This window comes from Punica granatum, chromosome 4 (genome assembly GCF_007655135.1).
Source record: "Punica granatum isolate Tunisia-2019 chromosome 4, ASM765513v2, whole genome shotgun sequence".
NCBI lineage: Eukaryota > Viridiplantae > Streptophyta > Magnoliopsida > Myrtales > Lythraceae > Punica > Punica granatum.
Window position 1 is genome coordinate 14,849,570 of NC_045130.1, and position 19,438 is coordinate 14,869,007.

General features: G+C 39.8%; 3 protein-coding genes across 4 annotated transcripts; 1 reads left to right on the plus strand and 2 right to left on the minus strand.

The window, feature by feature from the left end:
* Positions 1-1,435: 1,435 nt before the first annotated feature.
* On the plus strand, positions 1,436-4,613 carry LOC116204590. 2 transcript variants are annotated; one of them, XM_031536746.1, is made up of 5 exons: positions 1,436-2,142; positions 2,232-2,799; positions 3,296-3,700; positions 3,804-4,009; positions 4,182-4,613. In XM_031536746.1, the coding sequence occupies exons 2-5, from the start codon at positions 2,358-2,360 to the stop codon at positions 4,437-4,439; spliced, it is 1,311 nt and encodes a 436-aa protein (XP_031392606.1). In that variant the 5' UTR covers positions 1,436-2,142; positions 2,232-2,357; the 3' UTR covers positions 4,440-4,613. The 2 variants fall into 2 exon arrangements, with proteins under 2 accessions (XP_031392606.1, XP_031392607.1); XM_031536747.1 differs by having other exon boundaries at positions 2,237-2,799.
* Positions 4,614-4,772: 159 nt separating this feature from the next.
* Positions 4,773-11,718, minus strand: LOC116204589 (alpha-1,3-mannosyl-glycoprotein 2-beta-N-acetylglucosaminyltransferase). The gene is made up of 19 exons (XM_031536745.1): positions 11,393-11,718; positions 10,854-10,904; positions 9,799-9,886; positions 9,633-9,695; positions 8,713-8,747; positions 8,556-8,632; positions 8,411-8,456; positions 8,051-8,113; positions 7,843-7,909; positions 7,670-7,738; positions 7,101-7,170; positions 6,945-7,006; positions 6,750-6,840; positions 6,561-6,654; positions 6,365-6,427; positions 6,217-6,255; positions 5,967-6,137; positions 5,320-5,456; positions 4,773-5,206 (listed from the first exon to the last, which is right to left on the minus strand). The coding sequence occupies exons 1-18, from the start codon at positions 11,462-11,464 to the stop codon at positions 5,349-5,351; spliced, it is 1,329 nt and encodes a 442-aa protein (XP_031392605.1). The 5' UTR covers positions 11,465-11,718; the 3' UTR covers positions 4,773-5,206; positions 5,320-5,348.
* Positions 11,719-12,381: 663 nt separating this feature from the next.
* Positions 12,382-16,435, minus strand: LOC116205716 (chlorophyllide a oxygenase, chloroplastic). The gene is made up of 9 exons (XM_031538364.1): positions 16,248-16,435; positions 15,356-15,595; positions 15,073-15,177; positions 14,503-14,778; positions 14,278-14,425; positions 13,995-14,179; positions 13,747-13,859; positions 13,306-13,600; positions 12,382-12,965 (listed from the first exon to the last, which is right to left on the minus strand). Exons 1-9 carry the CDS (start codon positions 16,323-16,325, stop codon positions 12,792-12,794), a joined length of 1,614 nt encoding a protein of 537 aa, XP_031394224.1. The 5' UTR covers positions 16,326-16,435; the 3' UTR covers positions 12,382-12,791.
* Between the last annotated feature and the right edge of the window lie 3,003 nt (positions 16,436-19,438).

The window sequence follows — 19,438 nt, forward strand, 5'->3', positions numbered from 1 at the left end:
GGATGATGAGGATTGATGATGTTGTAGGAACGCGTGCCTCTGACAAGAAGTCTCATTTTCCTAGAAAGACCACAAACGTTTATTACCTGAAATTAATTTTAAGCCTAAGTGTCGGATTGACCTAATCACCGGATGATTCTAATGGTGTATTTGGTTTTAGAGTTAAGTAGAATTGAATTTTGATTTTAATTAGATTATAATGATTGTGTTGTTGAATTATGAGAAAAAGTGTGAAAAAGTAATGAATAATTGAGAAAAAATAATGATTGTGCTGTTAAATTGTGAAAAAAAAGGTAATGAATAATTGAAAAAAATTAATATTAAAAATTAAAATGAACAATTAAAAAAATAATAATTATTATATTATTAATTTTTGTTGTATAGTTGAAATTTAAAAAATATGATTGTAAATCTAAACGAAACGTATTCATTTCAAATTCCTATTCCTATTCCTAAGGCATAGGTAAAGTCAATCCATTAACCCACAGTTGGTCAACTATAAGAATGATTGTAGAAAAGTAGCCATTGACCACTTTACTTTTCCTTTCTTCCCCAATTTTTTTTTAACTTTTCTCTTTTATAATAAATTATTATCTTTAATATAAAAATAGGAAATGAAATAAAACGATACATTGATCCCATTAACAAAAAGAGCGTGTAACGTAGTGGTGCATGCCCGATACTCGAGTGAAAAATTAAATTTAAAACATTTGGTTCCCAGTCAATATTTTATGGTGCGTTTGGTTTTGGGGTAATATTTATACTCTACTCCACTTATTCTCAATTCAACAATATAATTATTATTATTATTTTCAAATTTTTTTATTTAAATTATCATTCAATTTAATTTTTAATATTAAATCATCTCAACTATTTATTATTTTTTTCATAATTCAACAACACAATTATTAATTTCTTTCAACTATTCATTACTTTTTTCTCATTTTTTTTTCCATAATTCAACAATACAATCATTATATCTTCAAACAAATTTAATTATTTATAATTGCAATCGAGCTCCACTCCCAAACAAAGTCTTTTTTTTTTTGAGTTAATATTTTATGCTTGGCTAAGACATCTTTCATAGTTACAATTTAGTCTCAGCTAGTACGCATGAATTGACGGAGGATCTTATATGATCCCGTGTCATGTAACACGAGGATCACAACCGTTCACTCCACACGGGCTTTGCATTCTACTCATGAGCGGACGGTTGTGATGATCACGTGTCAAATCTCCTCATGAATTGAATATAATAGAATAGGTGAATGTACGAAATCCCACAAATAATTAAAGAATAGGAAACCTGTAATGAATGGAAAAACAAGAATAATATTAAGAAAAAGGGATGCTTGTGAGACTCTGACAATATTCTGTCCGATGTCTGACTCTGCTTCCTCTCTGGGTCTCTGTGCAGGGCTTCCCTCCCCTCCACTCCACTCTCCTGTCAACCTGCTCTGTCCCTCAACCTTTTCATTTTTTCCAATAAATTTCATCATTTCCTCATTTACTGTTCATTAGCAAGTTTAATGACATGCAGTAACAGCTCACTAACACTTAAAACAGAAATCAAAAGATTCAAAACCATTAAATTGACTGGCTTCTTGGCATTCGCCATTGCCATTTTTGCTCTCCTTCTCTCCTCTCCTTCTCTTCCTCTCTCCCCCTCCCTTTTGGGTTCTCCAACGCCTCCCCCCTCACCCCATTCCCCATAAAACCCTACCTTCTCCTCCCCTTGCAGCTCACGTTTCTCTCCCAGTGTCTGTTTTTCTTTGTTGGGTAGCAGTGGGGGGTGGGTTCTTGTATCAATATGTCCCATGCCCTGTTCAACAGAGCCTGAGATTTGCTGGTGAGGAATGGAATGTATTGTTCTTTACCTTGAGGTAGATTGAGTTCTGGGTTCTCTTCAGTTCCACTGTTCAGTTGGTAAAGTTGCAGGGACGACTCTGCTCGGCACTTTGCGAGGATCACCACCTGAAAAGCTTTTAGCTTGAAGTAGAAGAAGCTTTCTGGGGCAGTAGTTCCTCAGTGGATAATGCCAGAGTTAATATGTGCTTGGTAAGCAGCAAGAACTGGACCTCCTCGCTGCCGCTCAATTCATTACCATTGTCCAGGGCGGGTGTGAACTTCAAATGTCTCGAGGTGGGAGTTCTTGAGCCAGCATTGCTTGAAAGACACCTCCTTGGTGGGCTGAACTTCAGTTTTCTGTCTTTCTATGTTGTCTTATGAAGTTCAGAAGCTGTGAAGAAGTGTTCCGCTTTGTAGATTCGAATCCCCCGGCCTGAGTTTAATTCCATAACTCTTCTGATCAACTGATCGAGAGTTCAGAACTTGCGATCTGGTGGAAAGATCTAAAGATGGATTTTTTCAAAGGGAAGAAGTTCAGAAAGGGGAACAAGCCTAATGCCGAAAAGAGTACGGACGAGAAGCCCGTCCCGCAACCGGAGGAGCCCAAGAGTGAGCATGGCAGCGGTGATGGCTTGACTAAATCGCCCAATGCCGATCCCATTAACGATGCTGAGGAGGATGACGATGATGACTTCATCACGAACGAGGTGAAGAGAAGGCTGAAAGAGCTCAGGAGGAACAGTTTCATGGTGTTGATTCCGGAGGAGGAGTCTTGTGCCGAGGAGGAAGAGGAGGACGGAGAGGAAGCAGGGGAGACGACGTCTACTGATTGGAGGGATGTTGAAGCTGAGGGTAGGCAATGGTGGGGTGGATTTGATGTCTTCTATGAGAGGTACTGCGAGCGGATGCTGTTCTTTGATCGAATGAGCGCTCAGCAGCTCACTGGAGCTGGTAAGCTTTTCTTGCACATTTCAGTATATGATACATTGTCATCTTCATTACACGCTTCTTCAATCGTGAGGCCGAGGAGTCTTTGATAAGATGGGCAGTTTTACAATTATCTGCATAGGGATCTTCTGGGAGTCTACTTTCGCCCGTTGCTCGAGCAACAAGTTTCTAATCGAAGATTATTTTGTGCAATGTGTCGCCGAAGCATAGATTTTGATAGTAATGGATGCTTTTGAGTTTTGTTGTCTCTACGCTAGATTATTTTCTGGTTCGATGTTGCATCACCGGAATCTGTTATGGTTACACTCAGCCTTTTCTGCTAGCTGCCGTTTCTGTGGTCATTGCCTGTAGCATTCCGTGGATTGTTGGTCTGAGGGATTCTGTTCTTTTATTGTATGTGGCTGCATTTTGTTGGATCGATTTTCCATCGTTTATATGTACTGCAACCGTCTCTACTAGACAACTTCATGTGTGTACTCAGTCGGTGTACACTTGACAGGATCCACGGCTCCTTTGACTCCATCACCAAGGTCTGCTTCTAAGAAGCTCACATCACCTCTTCGCTGCCTTTCCTTGAAGAAGATTGAAGAACCTGATGATGAAACCGAGAAGTTGCAACAGATGGAGAATGAAACTTATCAAGATATCGAAACAACGTATGTGGCTCACATTTGCCTGACATGGGAGGCACTCCATTGCCAGTTCACCCAGCTGAGTCAAAAGATATCGTGCCAACCAGAGAATCCTGCATGTTACAACCATTCTGCTCAACTGCTTCAGCAGTTTCAGGTTCTACTCCAGAGGTTTATCGAAAATGAACCGTTTGAGCAGGGTCTCAGGCCAGAAAGTTATGCGCGTGCCAGGAAAATCTTGCCGAAATTGCTACAGGTTCCAAATATACGAGGTAAATGCATTGCTTTGAATCCCTAAATGACTGTTTCATTCTGAGTTTCGAAGTGGGCCGTCATCATTTTTTTGTTTGTTGTTTTTAATGTTCTATGGCTCAGCTTCCGAGCCGAAAGACATGGAAGAAGGGTCGGAATTGAGGATGCTCGGCACAGATCTTATGAAGATATTGGAGAATTCAATACTCACCTTCCACCTTTTCTTGAAAATGGACAAGAAACGGCCAGGAAATGGCCTCCATTTTTTCGGGAATCACAACCATGCTGCTGCTACCCCCCTGCAGCAGGTCCAGTCTTCTCTGGTGAAGGTCGGGATCAGCTCTTTCATCCTTTCTCTTCATTAACTTGTTTCCATGGGTCATCCCTTCCTTGCCCGTTCTGCGATACTGTCTGCAGCTTTTAGTTCTATTTTCCACTGGATGAGCTCCTCTATAACAACCTAAGATGTTGCCTTTTATTTCTCTTGTCCTCGAAATGCAGAAAGCGACGAAGCTGAAGGAACTTAAGAAGAAGAGGAAAGGCTGGAAGAAGAAATCGTGGCCTCAGGCGTACGAGGATGTGCAGCTGTTTTTTGGCCTGATCGACGTGAAGATCCTCTCACGGGCGCTCAGGATGGAAAGGATCACCAAGGAACAATTGTTTTGGTGCGAGGAGAAGATGAAGAAATTGGATGTATTGTCATCAGATCATGGAAAGCTGCTGCAGAGGGATCCCTCTCCTGTTTTATTCCCTTGTTGATTCGATTTAAACGTGATCTGTGAAAATGTTAGCGAGCACCCTAAGATTCTTGTACTCTATGGTCCCAATTGATGCTTTTTACGCCTACCATGTAAAATCGACCAATGTTTTATCATTGCTCCAGGGCATGTCCGCATTGGCAGTTCAATCTATTCTGAGACGGATTTACAACTACTGTCCGACCGAAGACAAACATGAGGTGTGCATAAATCGACTTGCATAATGAATCTGCTGATCTGTAAGTTCCAACTTGCATAACAAACGCGTTGATTGTGTAAGTTCCGAGCTGGTGGGTCATATAATCAATGGTAGTGTAGAAGAAAAGAGTCTGACAGTACCAAAAGAATTGATCAATAGATGAACCTCCCAGATAATGTCTGAATAAATACAGATAAATGTCCAATTTAAAATATCAGAGCAACAGTCACCTTGTGAACGAGCAAGGCCATCTCACAGTGTGAGAATTTGAACATCGAACGTGTATAATCGTATTTAACAATGTGAAGCATAATACATGAAAAGCCATGAGTTCTCAATTTTTCCTACATGAATAACGTACTGATCTCGTATTGCCTACCCTTACTTAGCCACCCAAATAGAACACAGTGTGTGCCTCGTGAAAATGTCGGGTTTGGTCTGATCAAAATGACAGTAGAAGGGGGAAACTTGTTTTCTCAGTTCACAGGGAGTTTCAGCGGTCTGCCAAATGGATATTGATCCTTCTTGATCCCGGGAGCTCCCCGAGTTTCAGCGAGTTAACAAAGATTCTGTCCATATCACAAACAGGTAAGTTAAATTTCACAGCCCAGGCAGGAAATTTTCTGCCGACTTCTACAAGCCAGAGCTCAAATAATGTTGACCGAGAAAAGTGGTTTCTAACCTCAAACATATAAGTAGTCACAATGCGCCTTAAATACCGAGCTCCTTCAGGGAGTTGGGGCCCACTAAGAATACACTATTCGGTCCACGATACCGGAAAACTACCACTCCTTTATAAGCTGTTCTCGGAACACCGTCCTGTTAGACATTCACGAGGGTTGGATGATAATAATGGATATGTATCATAGACCTCAGATCCAGACCCGGAGTCAACGAACCAGTGGTGTAACGGTTTCATGATTACAACTAAGGGTTCAGTGGATCCGACTTATTCTAATAAAATCAACACAACCAAGAGCCACTAAACCTAAAATTTAATCAATCTGAAGCAAAGGGGACTGATTAAAAGCAAGCTGGCCGATTGGCAGTGAGAATGGCCAGCAGGTCCAGAGCAAGAACAGGCCCCACTAAATGGAACCTACAGCAGATATAGTTTTCCAGAGGAAGACTGGACCGGCAAGATTTGCAACTGTCAAGGTTATTATTTTTCCCATTCTACACAACAAACAACTTAAGAACTTCTATGAACAACACCAACCATGGCACATGACTAAAATCTGAGAAAAAATAAACCATAACCAGGAAATGAGACCCAATTTTAGGGCTAATTAGGAAAACCAGGTTTTGGGTAAAAAGTTGGACGCTAACCTTCCACTCTTCAAAGATGCCAAATTGCCGTGCAATGCGTTCAAAATCCGACTGATCTTTGTACTTAATCCGCACATCACCTCCGACATTTGATGCCTTGAGAGCAGCATCAACTCCACTAATTGGTTTGGCACTTTTAACAATTTGGGCAAAGTGGTCCTTGTATTTGTCCTGAGAAAAGAAAGTTTACCATAGTTCACAAAAACCATATGAGCCTTCGATCTGGCAATTTAAGTGGGATATGCTTTACCTCCATCAGGTAGCTCAAGTCCATCGACTTCCAGTCAACCTATAGAACAAAGAGAGAGTGAAAAACACATTATATTCACACTGCAAGAAGAAATTATGCTGATAACGATAGTGGTGACTAGAAAAGACAAAGTAGTCCGAGTATTTACCTGGACATCATTTAGTTTTATGGGTTCGAGATACTGTCTAAAGAACTGCCCCAAACTAGAACCCTACAATGACATGTCAAAATAATTAAAGGCTGATATTGATTATGATGAGAAGTTCCTGTCATGAAACTCCTTTCTCATTAACGAGGAAGTGAAACTAATAAATGATACTGAAAAATGAAAAATCAATACGTACAAGCTCGCCGAAATTATATGTTCTGCACACTTCCGGGCGGATAAATTGTCGGCCTTTGTGGTTCTCTTGTAACCTCAACCAGTCATCCCAGTAAGTGGAGCTTTTGTCAAAGAAGACATTCTAAAGATAGATTAACATGGACAATTTTCCAAAAAACCATAACTGTAAGCATAATACCAACAAGGATATGCCTTCGGCCACTTCTGTGATAGTTCATCCCATGTCGACCGAGACAACATCCACCCAAGTCCAGGGAAGAAATCAGAGCGATAAAGGACATCTGCAAAATACGAGTTCCCAATCTTTCATGTGAAATGAATGTAACAGTTACAATCATTCACTGGGTAAAATGGCAAGCTACAAGAAGAAAATGAGAGAACTCACAAGGATCATGTACGAATTGCTTTTGCCCATTGTCATTCCATGAGGAGACAGCCATAATGGACCTATTGAAATTAATACATGGTTAAAAAGAATTGTTCCTGGGGGCACTTTTTAGAAACTTCAGTATGAAAGCAAAGAATTGTTCAGAATACATACTTATCTTTTTCCATGAGAGCAGCAGTGGCCTCAAAGTAGTCAAAAAAATCTGGTGCAATTTCCATATCATCTGGGAGGAAAGAAGAGTTTAGGATTGCATACTATAATTATTAGAACATGAGCGCTCTGAACAGTTCAACTAGGAACATGCCACATAACCGCTCCGGTGCTTGGAAGGCAGAAGACCCACTCGTTTAGTGTTGAGGAAGCAAACTAATATTCACTAGACACCAAGGGAATTCTTTAAAATCTGGATAGACCAAGTGGCTTACCACAAAACCAACATTAATGGGTTGTTCGGATTACGGGTTATGGAGGGTTGGACTATGAAGGGTAACCCTCCATAACCCACCCTTCCATAACCCGCAATCTAAACAAGCAAGGCTGATTATTTTTTCGAACTAGACTTCAGCCAGCCATTTTAAAATCTTGTTTTTTATTTTTTTTATTTTTTGTCTCTATATTACGTGATTAATTTTACATAAGCAGTTAGAAACATCAACATATGCCTTAATGGGTTTGATCTCCAGCCTAGTTTTGATAACTGAGGATGGAACATAAGTTTTCACCTTCCAGTATGATGACCCTGCTAAAGTTGTGTGTGTAGAACAATTTATCCAATGCCCATTTATAGTGTCCTGAAAAAGTACAAGATATTAATTTGTCAAGCCTTGAGAAGATAGGGCACAAGAAAACCAAGTGGTTTTTTGGCTCAGAAAGGATAAAAGAGAATAGCTCTTACGTGCAATCTTGTAGTATGCAATCAACTCTCCTGGTCTTTCAGTATGCACTGGGCTAGAATCCACGTGCTGAAGCAAATAAAAGTGAGTTTTTTTCTCCATTGAGTGGGATGTACTCTGATATAAGAATTCAAACTTGAAAAAAAAGAGGGGGGGGGAAGCAACAGCCAACACCTGTGCGGTAATTCAGAATCAAACTTTATCACTGACCTGTAGAAATGTCAGCTGCTTATAACTCATTGCCTTCTTTTTTACATTAGGATCTGATCCATCCTAAGAGATACATCTACAGAGTCAAAAATCTTGCAACTGAAAGCTAAGCAACCGTTGAAAGGGAGTTATGGGTAGGATAGGAGCTTGCACCTGATATGAACAAATTTAGCCGCGTGAAACTGTTAGCATTGAAATGTTATCTTATTTTCATAAGAACTATGTCTTGTCAATTACAACCTACAATATGCTATTATTATCCAGGAATTGATCTCTGGAAAAAATCTGAGACATGTTAACATAGACAAGAAACTGAAAATGTCTTGCCAGGAAAAGAAAGAAAAAGCTTAAATGAATCACCTGAGATACGAAAAGTGGGTATTTTTTGGCAACAGGACTCTGGTATCTGAAAAAGGGAAGAAAATCCACAAAAAGTCATCAAGAACAGTAGCAAGAGACTTCGTATTAAACCACTATCTAAGAAACAATATAAACAAAATCATACTTTAAGATTGAATTAAGGGTCCGTTCAAGATAATCAGCACGATTGCACGCCATGATCACAACTGCTGCCACGTGGGCCTGACACATGGTTCGCGGACCCTGATTAGCTGAGTCTATTAGAAGCTTCAGTTTTGAACAAAGAAATGTTAGCAGCAAACCTGTGATTTATCAGTCAAACTTCGGATGCCTTTTCCTGTAACAATAACCAGAGATTAGCAGGGAACTTTTCAACCTTATATCAGGTCATCCTAACACCAAAATTGCACATGAGAAAAGGCACAGTGCTCAAATGATCAATAAAAGTAGAACTTACAAAGAGACTGTCACAAGCTATCATGAAAAGAACAGAAAGCACAAACAACTAGGTTGTCTGTCAAGACTATTGAATACTAATTAACCACTGAGCTGCCAAAAGAAAAATTAAACTCTCATATTTACCAAAATCCATTCATACCACAAAAAGAAAAAATATACATATCACAGAAACAATTCTCATAATTACTACAGTATATATCCATCCATATAAAAATGGGGAAAGGAAAATCTGATGGGTCTCTGTCTTATAATATTATCATGACTTAGGCAAGTATTGATGCAACTTAGTTGCAACTTAGGATGGTAATTTTTATCTTTATCCATGAATTTCTTTCTTCCCTTCTCTTTTTTTCTGGTTGACTATCTTTTATGCGTCAGCTCAACCCAATTTTGGCATGCTCCTATTCACTTCTTTAACAGCCTGACCCTATGTTTAGCAACTATTCAAGTCCTACACAACTTCTATCTTGAATCATCTCTTATATCAATCACTGAAACTTCACTATTAAAGATGAAAAGGTACTGAGCCAATCAAATAAAAACAAAGAAAACAATAGCAGAAGTTCATACAACCAAAGAATACATGAGATGCTAATATTATTATTATTATTTTTTTCCCCTTTTGGGAAGAGCAAGAACACAAAAATCTTGAGAATTCTCGTGCTGAATCCAATAGTCCTTGCTTTGAAGCAATAATCCTTCTTTTAAACCCAAGTGTAGTGCCACAGATTGCAGAAATAAACGTTGGAAAATGAGAATGTACCTTCAAGATCTTGAACAAGCGCTTTCATTTGCATATACTCTTGATCCCGTTGCTTTTTTTCCTCTGTTAATGTAACACAGAATCATTGATAAGCTAAAAGTATCCCCTGATAAAAAACCATTATGCAAAGCAGGATCGCCTGGTACATATGTGAAGATAATTGCACCTTCTAAGGCTACAATATGCCCCTGCTGCATGCTTATTTGGTCAATTAACCGTCGTGTTTGACTATTACACTGGTTCTCTGACTCAACCTATTAATAAACAAAAGAATTAATAGAATGAAAGGTCAACAAAGCATTAGAAATATAAAGAAGCTCCTCTACAGGTAATAAGCAAAGGAAGAATATCTGATTCGCCCTTCGAAATATGGTAGCTAGATAACATGAATTCTCTACTTCTGTAATATCAAAGCTGCCAGCGGACAAGGAGGTGATGCAGAATCTGCATCTATAGTTGATGCATATATCATTACTTCTCGATAGTACTTCGTTTTCCAACTCCCTGAACTATGAGTGATGTCTTGACACTGAAGCCAAAACATGACTCTTCATCTTCAATGAACGATTGTACATACTGCAGCATGGGACTATTCAAGCTGTTGTGCATGTGAGCCTTTACATGCACAATTATTTTGATGTATTGCTTCATTCTCACAGATATCTTCCCAATTAAAAAACATAAGCCATTCTACAGAAGCTGGATGTTTATCATGTCTTCACTCTTCAGCACAACTTCACATTCAGAGTGGTAATAATGGCAACCCAAGAATTTTCGTGGATAAATCTCCTCCCCTCCCAAGTAACATGACTTGGTTCAAAGGCTCCTTTTTGTAGCTTACACAACCTTAATGTCCGGAGAAGGACAAAATAATTTTGCCAATATTCACTGATATATTCCTAAACTCAATCGATGAAAATGTAAACTCCAAGTGTATCCCCAATGCCCCTGTACAAATTTTGCAACCACAGCTTCTTCTTCTTCTTTTTTTCCCCAACCTCTTTTTGCCTCAAACAACAAGTACAAGAAAAGGGGGCAAAAAAAAAAAGCTACAGATTACGATGTAGCGACCTAATAATCAACTATACACAGCAAAAATCTTTAGTAAGAGATGAAACATATATGTATATGGCAAAGGATCAACCACAAAAGAATAATTAAAAAAAAAACTTTTTTTGAGTAATTTTTGCTAGTAAAAGTGCTGAATAAGGATCGACTTACCACAGTTGCAAGGCGCTCGGCATACTGTGATTGCGTTGCGAAAAGCCGAATCTATGTAAAACAGAAACAGTTAACATATATGATAAAAAGAAAAATGTGATTGACAAATCAGACAAGAACAAAATGCAGGAACTAAAATAACAGTCAAAATGCCGTATTTCTGCAGGAAAAAAAAGGCACTGATGCGGTCTTGACACATTGTTTTAGACAAAGAAAAAACCCATAATTGGAAATAATATCGCAATTGAATTGCATACGCTACTTTATATCTGAAATGATATAGAGAGGCTTATCTCCACCATGTTAGCTCTTGTATTACATTGGGATCAACTCCCCTTAACATAGAGTTCAATTTCTATAAATATCCCACGAAGTCCGGGCTTGATCGCACAAATTTTGAGAAAAAGCAAGGAACTTCAGCTCACATTCCCCCATCCGCTAAACAGAACGTTAGGTGATCTTTCCCACACAAAAAAACCAGACCCTTTATTCGACTGATGAAGATTCACCGAAGCAGAGTTCAGGGGTTGTAGACTCACCTGTATGTAGATGAAGAACCCAGCCGCCACAAGGAGAAGGAACCGAAAATCCCACAAGAATTTCGTCCCCATTCTCCTTCTGGAGCAAGGAATAAGGGATCTTTGCAGCCCCGCCGATCAATTGGCGTGATTCGAGGTCGATATAAAGACGAACCTGTTGAAGAATATGGATCAAGGGTCTTGTGGAGCTGGTGGGAGTCAGAGAATTGAGCAGCAGAAGGGCAAAGCTTAATCGAGTTTATGCTCGGAAGAAGCGCGGAGACGACTTCTTGCGTCAAGAGTCAAGAGCCGCCTGACTCTTTCCCAACAAGGAGAGGGCGTCGAGTGCAAAGTTGTATTATGTCTCCAGAAATATTAAAAAAATATATATTATTTTTGTTAAGAACGAAATAATTTTGTAAACACTAAATTTTTTATTTGTATTTACATACTAAAAATATTAAAATAATAAATCCTTATTAATTTGTGAGAAATCCACATGATATCACCGTTGTATATTTTTAGAGTTAAAATAGGATTGAGTTTTAATTTTAATTGGATTGTAATGATTGTCATATTGAATTATGAGAAAAAATAATAAATAGTTGAGAAAAAGTAATGATTGTGTTGTTGAATTTTGTAAAAAAATAATGAATAGTTGAGAGAAAGTAACGATAAAAGTAATAATTGTATCGTTGAATTAAAAATATGTAAGGCAGAGTTAAAATTAAAATTAAAATTATTTTCAAAAAAACAAACATGAGCCACTCGGTTTCTCTTGTTTCTCTTTTTCTTTGGTTTTCTCGATTCTGTTGAATATCACAAAATGGTCCCTGGACACTTATTTTTATCCAATTAAATCCGTAAACTTTGATAAATATCCAAACTCATCCCCCGGCGGAGAGGGACCAACAATGACCATCCGGTTCCAGCAGGACTAGTTGGTTATGAGGCTTGATGATACTTTTGCATCCTCACGGACTTGGAATGTTAGGAAAAGTCGAGCGACGCAATATAAAATCGTAGTATCAATACTCTTCACTATCATACATACAAGAAGCTCCATTACAAAAAGCTACATTAATGGGGTCATGGTTTTCCAATCGCAATGAAAACCCCTCACAGAGAGGAGTAAGAAAAAAAAAAAAAAACTTTACACGAGAAACCCGGGAGGGAAAAAAATCAGGTTGTGAGGTTTCGTCTTTCGACTTATGATGGTTGATTTCCTTCAAGAGACATATTTATTCCTGTGCCTCGGACAATTCACAGTTCCTAGCCGATTTGCCTTGTTTCAGTTATCTCCAATCGTTCAGTGCTAAGGAGCATCGAAAGCAGAGAACGGGGTCACCCCTGCTGCTGCACAGGAGGAATTAGCTCTCAATGAGTCGGAAAACAAGACCGGGACCCATCATGAATGACTTCACACCGACTGCTTGCTGAATGGCAATCGCTTGGCCCCTCGCTCGACTGCATTCCTCCATAGCCTGTACCTTACTCCCAGCTTGTCGTACGAAACCGGCAAATTCCATATGTTCGCCCCATTGAGCATCCTCTCCTGCTGCCCAACCACTAGTCTCAAATCCTCATTTAACACCTGTAATATTGAGTGTTAGAATCACATCGATTCAACTCCAATAGTTGTTAAAAGTAAACAGCAGGAAGATTGGTAAAGTGTCTCAGTTCACCAAGCACACTAACGTAACCATCATTCTGTCGGATCCAAGCAAACTGGCACGGCAATATTTGGAAAAGCGAGACAATTTCCCAAACTTGAGGGGGCAAACAGAGCATCCCAAATTGCAGGGGCAAAATTAAAATTGACCCGATGATATATTATATATATATGTATATATATTTTGGTTAAACTTGAAAATTATATTGCTTATTACCGAGGGAAAGATCAGAGTGCAATTTCAGGGATTAAGTCTTAATACCTGCTCTGCAAAATGCCTCCATAGATATTGCATAAAAGGAATATGCTTCAGCAGGGGAGCAAAGTCCAAAGACATTCTATACAGCAACCTCGTCTTCTGCCTTGATGAAGGCAGACAAACATGGAGTTGGTGGAGATGAGTTGCACATTGCTCGGTGCTCTGTCCTTCCAGTTTCCCAGGTTTCGATATACCAATGGTGGATAAGACCATACAAGGTGGTCTAAATTCCATGTCTATCGGGTACGGGTCCCAGTAGCCCTGGAGGCCTGATGCAGGGGTCAGGAACTTCACCAAACTGATAGAAAGTTGACAATAAGGCAAAATCCGTTAACAAAAGTTCCTTTGAGAACTTGATATTTTCCATTTGATCAGCCATGCTGACAACATCAAGTAACCTCGCTGGGAAGCAAAAGCAAAAGTGATAGCTGAAGAGGCCTATACCTTGGGACTGTCCAGCCCTTAGCAAAAGTCGAAGTGTGAGTGAACGGGGCATGAGCAAGGTCCAGAAGGTTATCAAGAAGCAGTCCATGCTCCACTGGAAGCTCCATTACTATCTGCAACTCCCAAGGAGAGATAACAATCACATCTCTTCACTACAGTAGATCCTAAAGTCCAAATGCCGAAACAGAAAGCTGCAGAATTTTGGCAATTCAGCTGTTTGAGGATAAGCTTGAGAAAACCATACAAACCTCGGCATGGATTTGGAATCCAGGAGGCGGCAATAAAGAGGGAAGAGTAGCTGCTGGAGGGTCATCACCAGGCCAAATCCAGATCATTCCTTCTTGCTCAAAACAGGGCAATGATCTGATTTTCACATCGAGTAAACGGGTCGATGGCATCTTCTCGCATTTCCCATCTGTTGTGTACTCCCACCCTGACGTTCACAAATAAATGAGAATTAGTAAGAGCTCTTAAGACCACTTTCAGTAACTTATTGCTAGAGAATATTTTACTTTAATGCGATTAACTAACCATGATAAGGGCACTGAATCCGTCCCTCATTAACTGAACCGAGGTGAAGAGGGCATGCCCTGTGGGCACAGGTGTTCTGTACACATCCCGGTCTACCGTCTTTTCCTCTGAAAATAACCCATGGTTCCTCAAAGCAATCAATAGGAATCTGCAGAAATTTCCGAGTGTGAGATATTATTCTACAGCCAAAGAGGAAATGCAGTTTCCCTAAATCTAGTTTATTACCATGGTATCATCCTTAAGGTCAGTGGAGAAGGCCACTGGATACCAGAAGTTCTTCAAGTTGGGATGGTAAGGTTGAACTGGGCCAGACACTTTCAAGCTTTTCCGAGGCGGCTTCCCTTTTACGGCATTGAGAGACTGTGTGGAAGTGCTGGGAGAGGGCGGAGCTTCATTGGTCTCTGTGGTAGTTCTATCTTGCAATAGCCTATCATTTACTAGAGCCTCCATGTAGGCTAGCTTATCCAAAGCTGTGCCAACCCTCGCCTCTGATATATGAACCTACCCAGACGAAAAGATTCATGTTAAAATATTCAGGGAATGACCCGTGATTTTGGTACTGGGAAAAATACCAATTGACGTTCTTTTCACAAATCCCAAAAAAAAAATTGAAAAAAACCTGATTTGCCATTTACACAGAGCTAAAGTCAGACCAGATAGTGATACCATTCCAACCGAAAAATTATTGAGTAGAAATTCAAGGCTGTCAAATTTAGTAATTTTAAATGGTTATTATGTCAAATGAAATATGAATCGTAAGTTGCATGGTTTCAGTTAGCATCATCTGATGTTCACCTGTCTATGAGCTTGTGCTAATTCCTCTTGCAGCCCAGCCAGATCCTTCTTAAGAGTGCCAATCGACTTGTACTCACGGGCTAGAGGATTTAGGACTTCAACTACCTACATTTATATAACAACTCTTAACATGGAAGGATGACAATAAGAAGCTCAAGTCTCCAACATAAGAATCTGTTTTTCTCCATAAAAATCGATGTCACAACTGGATACAAGTGGAAATTTTGCAGACTAATTTGAGTAACTGAGAAAGTCATGTTCAAAAATTAATACGCGTCAGTACCTTCTCATGGAGCAGCATGATGGTGAGTACATCTTGGCGGGCCCTCCAGTCGAGGTATTGAATATCATATCTGGCCACTTCAAGTGCTTGATTCACATCCATGAACTTCCCCTTACACTGGGGTGCCTTCGACCTTGGATCTTCAACATCGAACAAAGGGCCCCAGATACTCTTCTTCTCCTCCACCAGCTCACCTTCCTCCCCAAATACAGCAACCACTCTCAGGCCACCCTTCACACCCTGAAAAACCCAACATTGCCCTCATCAGCAAAACCACTTCCCTTTCTTAAACCGAATCTAACACGCCATGCTATTATGAGAATTCCCAGCAATTTTAGAAACTGCCTGATAGCTCACAGTGTCGCAAATGGCCTGACAATCTTTAAAAGCGACTGGTAGTTATAGGTCTCTTCCGAGACCAACCCATTTTCCTAATGCAGTAACTTAGACACAACAATTAATGTAATCTACTCAAGATCTACTTGCAGAAGAACTGATCGCATATATTCGGGAAGAATCCCTTTCCTATCCGGTTTACCTCTAATACAAAATAAAAGCAAGCTCCCCTGAATCTCTTTGCTATCCGAGCTGAAAATGATAAATAACATTTCTGCGGAGCCGCTCAATAAGCACAAGCAACGTACAGTCAAAATCAAGCTCTTTTCCCTTCATTTTTAAAGTAAACACAAGCACGATTGAACAGCCGATATAACAGGATCAGGGATCAAAAACCAAGCAGCCGAGTCAGCCCAAGAACAGGTTGAAACCATACTATACCACAACAGCGTAAAGAACACGACAGCTGCCAGAGTCTCATAATCCCGGCCTCAAAACTCATAAAACACCCAACTGGGTCAGACATCCGAGGACCAAGTAAGAAGCTTGACGTTACCTTCCTCGTACTTATCCTGGATGACTTGCAGAGCGAGATGGGCAGAGATAGAGCTGCAGCTGTGGCAACAGCATTCATGGCGATTGATAGGTACAACCTGGGAGGAAGAGGAAGAAGAAAATACTTGGGCGAATTTTCGCGAGAAAAATCAAAAATTTCCTTCGCTGTCTCTCTTTTCTCTGCTTCTGTCGGGATAAGAGGCTGGTGTTTCGCGCGATCTCGCCTGTCCGGCCGTGGCCTTCCACGTGGACAAGGGTGGACTCGTTGGAATTCCACGTGGCGAGCTCGCAGTCCACATGCTTGAAACGCGAATAGAGTGAGATCTCGCCGTCGTGGGCCCCGCAATATCTTGCCAGCTCGGACTGCGGAGATATCTTTCTATCCCCTCCATCTATCTCTTTATTGTCGTCATTTATTGTTTAGATCATATATGCCTCCCTTTTCTATCCACGAAATCGCAATCTCGAGAACGAATCAAAGGAAAATTGTTTGGTTCGATGGCCCTTGAGTCGAGATGATAGCAATGTTCTCGGACAGGGCTACTCCGAAACCCGCTAATAAACTAGGTCAGTGTCCGACTTGTGATGAATTTAGATGTCGATTCATAATTGCGGAATCCATATAGCACATTGAAGTGTATATACGTACGTATAGTATTTCAGCTTTTGGAATTTTTCTTTTTTTTACCTGATACATTTAGCGTGCATTTAGATTTAGAGTTAGTTGAATTGAATTTTGGTTTTAACTGATTTGTAATTATTGTATTGTTGAATTATGAGAAAAAGTATAAAAAAAGTAATAAATAATTAAGAGAAAGTAATGATTGTGTTGTTGAATTGTGAAAAAAGTAATGAATAGTTAAGAGAATTTAATATTTAAAATTGAATTGAATTATTAAAAAAAATTTTAAAAAAAAAATAATGATTGTATTGTTGAATTAAAGATAAATTGAGTTGAGTTGAGTTAAAAAAATTTTAAAAGACAAACACGCTCTTAATTTTACTTAGTTATTAGTTTCGTGGAAAATGAACAATTATTAAGATACCAAGGTGTGTATATCCGTCGCCTGACTTTGTAATTTTCTTTTATTCATCTTTTTCGATGTGTTTTGATTTTGATTTCTTCAGGAGAAGCATATTTCATTAATTTAATAAACTGAACAAGATGAGTCCTTTTTCAACAATCATATGTAAACCTATCAGAGAAAAGCTTTTAACTTTCGAGATGATAATTATAAAAAATGTTTAAATACCAAAAAAACAAAGCACTAAATATCAGCTTCATATCATTTTTAGCACGAAGTTTTGCATAAATCTTTGAGTTGATATATTTGTTAGCACGTTGTTAAATTTTCCGTTACTTTTAATAGTTTTTGCTGCGCCACATGTCGCACCGGAACAAATCCGGTAGGCCCAGTCAAGTTTTTTAACAAAATTATTATTAAAAAAAAAAATCCTCCCCAATCTCCACGGCCCCCTCCTCCTCTCCATGGAGTAAGTCCAGCCTACCCCCATGGAAGGGCTGCCACTGATTGGTTCAAGAAGGGCATGGATTCGTTCTCATTGGTTCCGTGGTTTCGGTTTTGGGTTGGCTTCTCTAGCGATTGACCGGGACAGAAGTTCTCGGGGGGAAGCTCGGAGCTTTCTTAGACGATGAACTGATTGGCTTGCTTGGGAGGGTCGTGAGGGAGGATCTTGTGGGAGTTAAGAGGTTCAATGGCGGAGATTTGCCTCGATGTTGTGAGTGAGAGCAAGTCGAACTCAGCTATGAGCAGAGCTCGCGCGCGGCCAGGTGGTGCAGGATCGAGATCCACCGGTTCACGTTCGTTGTGGACCTGGCAACTCCCGAGAACGAGACTGCTGTAGGCATTGACGGGGTACCGCTGAGGCCCACGATTCCGGTCCCGCTGAGGGACTGCGAGAATGCGGTTGAGAATCGCCGGATGAATGTAGAGAGTTCGATGCGCATTAGGAAACACCATTAAGAACAACGAAAAATGTAACATCGTGCTAAACGTGGTAAAAGACGATAATTTGTACTTTTTAAATAGTTTCCTAAAATTCGTGCTATAAATGATACAGAGTAAATAGTTCTTTTTCTTTAATAATTAACTCTTATAAAAGAAATATTAGGTTTCTTCAAATAAGTTCATTGCAATACTATATTCTACGCCCTCTAATCGTAGCTTTGTTTATAATTAGGAAGTTCAAACAAAAGGGAGAGAGAGAGAGAGAGAAACAAACAGCAAACAATGTCATGTATGATAAGTCCGTCAAGTTATTGACGGAAACCAAGCGGAAGATCTATAGATGTATGCGTATTAACGGTCAATATTTTATGTGATGTAAAGAGTGATTCGATGGCACGCTTGATATAAAGTCAATTTTTTAGGATGTATTTGACAGTTTTCTTCAAAAAAATCATTTTTCATCGGGAAGCGCGGTGCGAGTTTCACTAGTTTTTGAAAAAATTGCGGGGGGGGGGGGGGGGTGTCAGTGGAAAACAAGGACTTCTTAAGACTTGCCCATCCTTTCAACTACTCTTAAGAATCGCCGACGTACAGATAGATATAATTGGTTTCCAATCGCTTTAAGTTACAACATCCTGGGGCTAAAGACAGGACATGAATCAAAACATTAGAATGAACGTAGTTACATTATCAAGGCCGCGATAATGTGCGTCGAGATATATGTACACGTACTGTCCATGGAAATGATATGATAATAATCAAGAAATACAATATGGGGTAAAGATGAAACCTCGGCATATGCCTCACAGAGATGTATATATACACGACCCATGGAAATGTTACTAATGGACTACGAGAAATAGAGTACGGGGTAAAGAGACCTCATTCATGTCTCTCCGCGAATAAGATGACGAACCCATTGCAATAACCATGCAACTTTGAGTTCTTTAGAATATTCTTAATCATCTGATATAGATTGTTGTCCGAAAAATATCATCTGCATCATAAGAGGACCGGAGATGGAGGAATCTTGAGCGTTTCCGAGCATGTCAGAAGCTCTTCGTTGCGTGCAGCAAAGAGGAAGAAGAGTCCGTCTCAATGTTTTCAGCCGTGAGCGGGGACAATGACAGTGCGTTTCATTCTCATGTCCGAGCAGGTGCCGCGCGCGGTTGTCTTGTCGTGGCAGTCTGCATATTCCTATGTCTGTGATCATGGATGTATG

What these genes read in the sequence shown, in the direction of transcription:
- LOC116204590 (XM_031536746.1), top strand. Translation starts at nt 2,358, where the DNA reads ATGGATTTTTTCAAAGGGAAGAAGTTCAGAAAGGGGAACAAGCCTAAT. An exon ending in TCAGCAGCTCACTGGAGCTG is followed by an intron (nt 2,800 to 3,295) that starts GTAAGCTTTTCT and finishes TACACTTGACAG; the next exon opens with GATCCACGGCTCCTTTGACT. An exon ending in ACAGGTTCCAAATATACGAG is followed by an intron (nt 3,701 to 3,803) that starts GTAAATGCATTG and finishes TCTATGGCTCAG; the next exon opens with CTTCCGAGCCGAAAGACATG.
- LOC116204589 (XM_031536745.1), bottom strand. Translation starts at nt 11,464, where the DNA reads ATGGGGACGAAATTCTTGTGGGATTTTCGGTTCCTTCTCCTTGTGGCG. An exon ending in CAGGGTCATCATACTGGAAG is followed by an intron (nt 7,171 to 7,669) that starts GTGAAAACTTAT and finishes CTTTCCTCCCAG; the next exon opens with ATGATATGGAAATTGCACCA. An exon ending in GCATCTTTGAAGAGTGGAAG is followed by an intron (nt 5,457 to 5,966) that starts GTTAGCGTCCAA and finishes AATGTCTAACAG; the next exon opens with GACGGTGTTCCGAGAACAGC.
- LOC116205716 (XM_031538364.1), bottom strand. Translation starts at nt 16,325, where the DNA reads ATGAATGCTGTTGCCACAGCTGCAGCTCTATCTCTGCCCATCTCGCTC. An exon ending in TCATGCTGCTCCATGAGAAG is followed by an intron (nt 15,178 to 15,355) that starts GTACTGACGCGT and finishes ATATAAATGTAG; the next exon opens with GTAGTTGAAGTCCTAAATCC. An exon ending in GATTCCAAATCCATGCCGAG is followed by an intron (nt 13,860 to 13,994) that starts GTTTGTATGGTT and finishes TGGGAGTTGCAG; the next exon opens with ATAGTAATGGAGCTTCCAGT.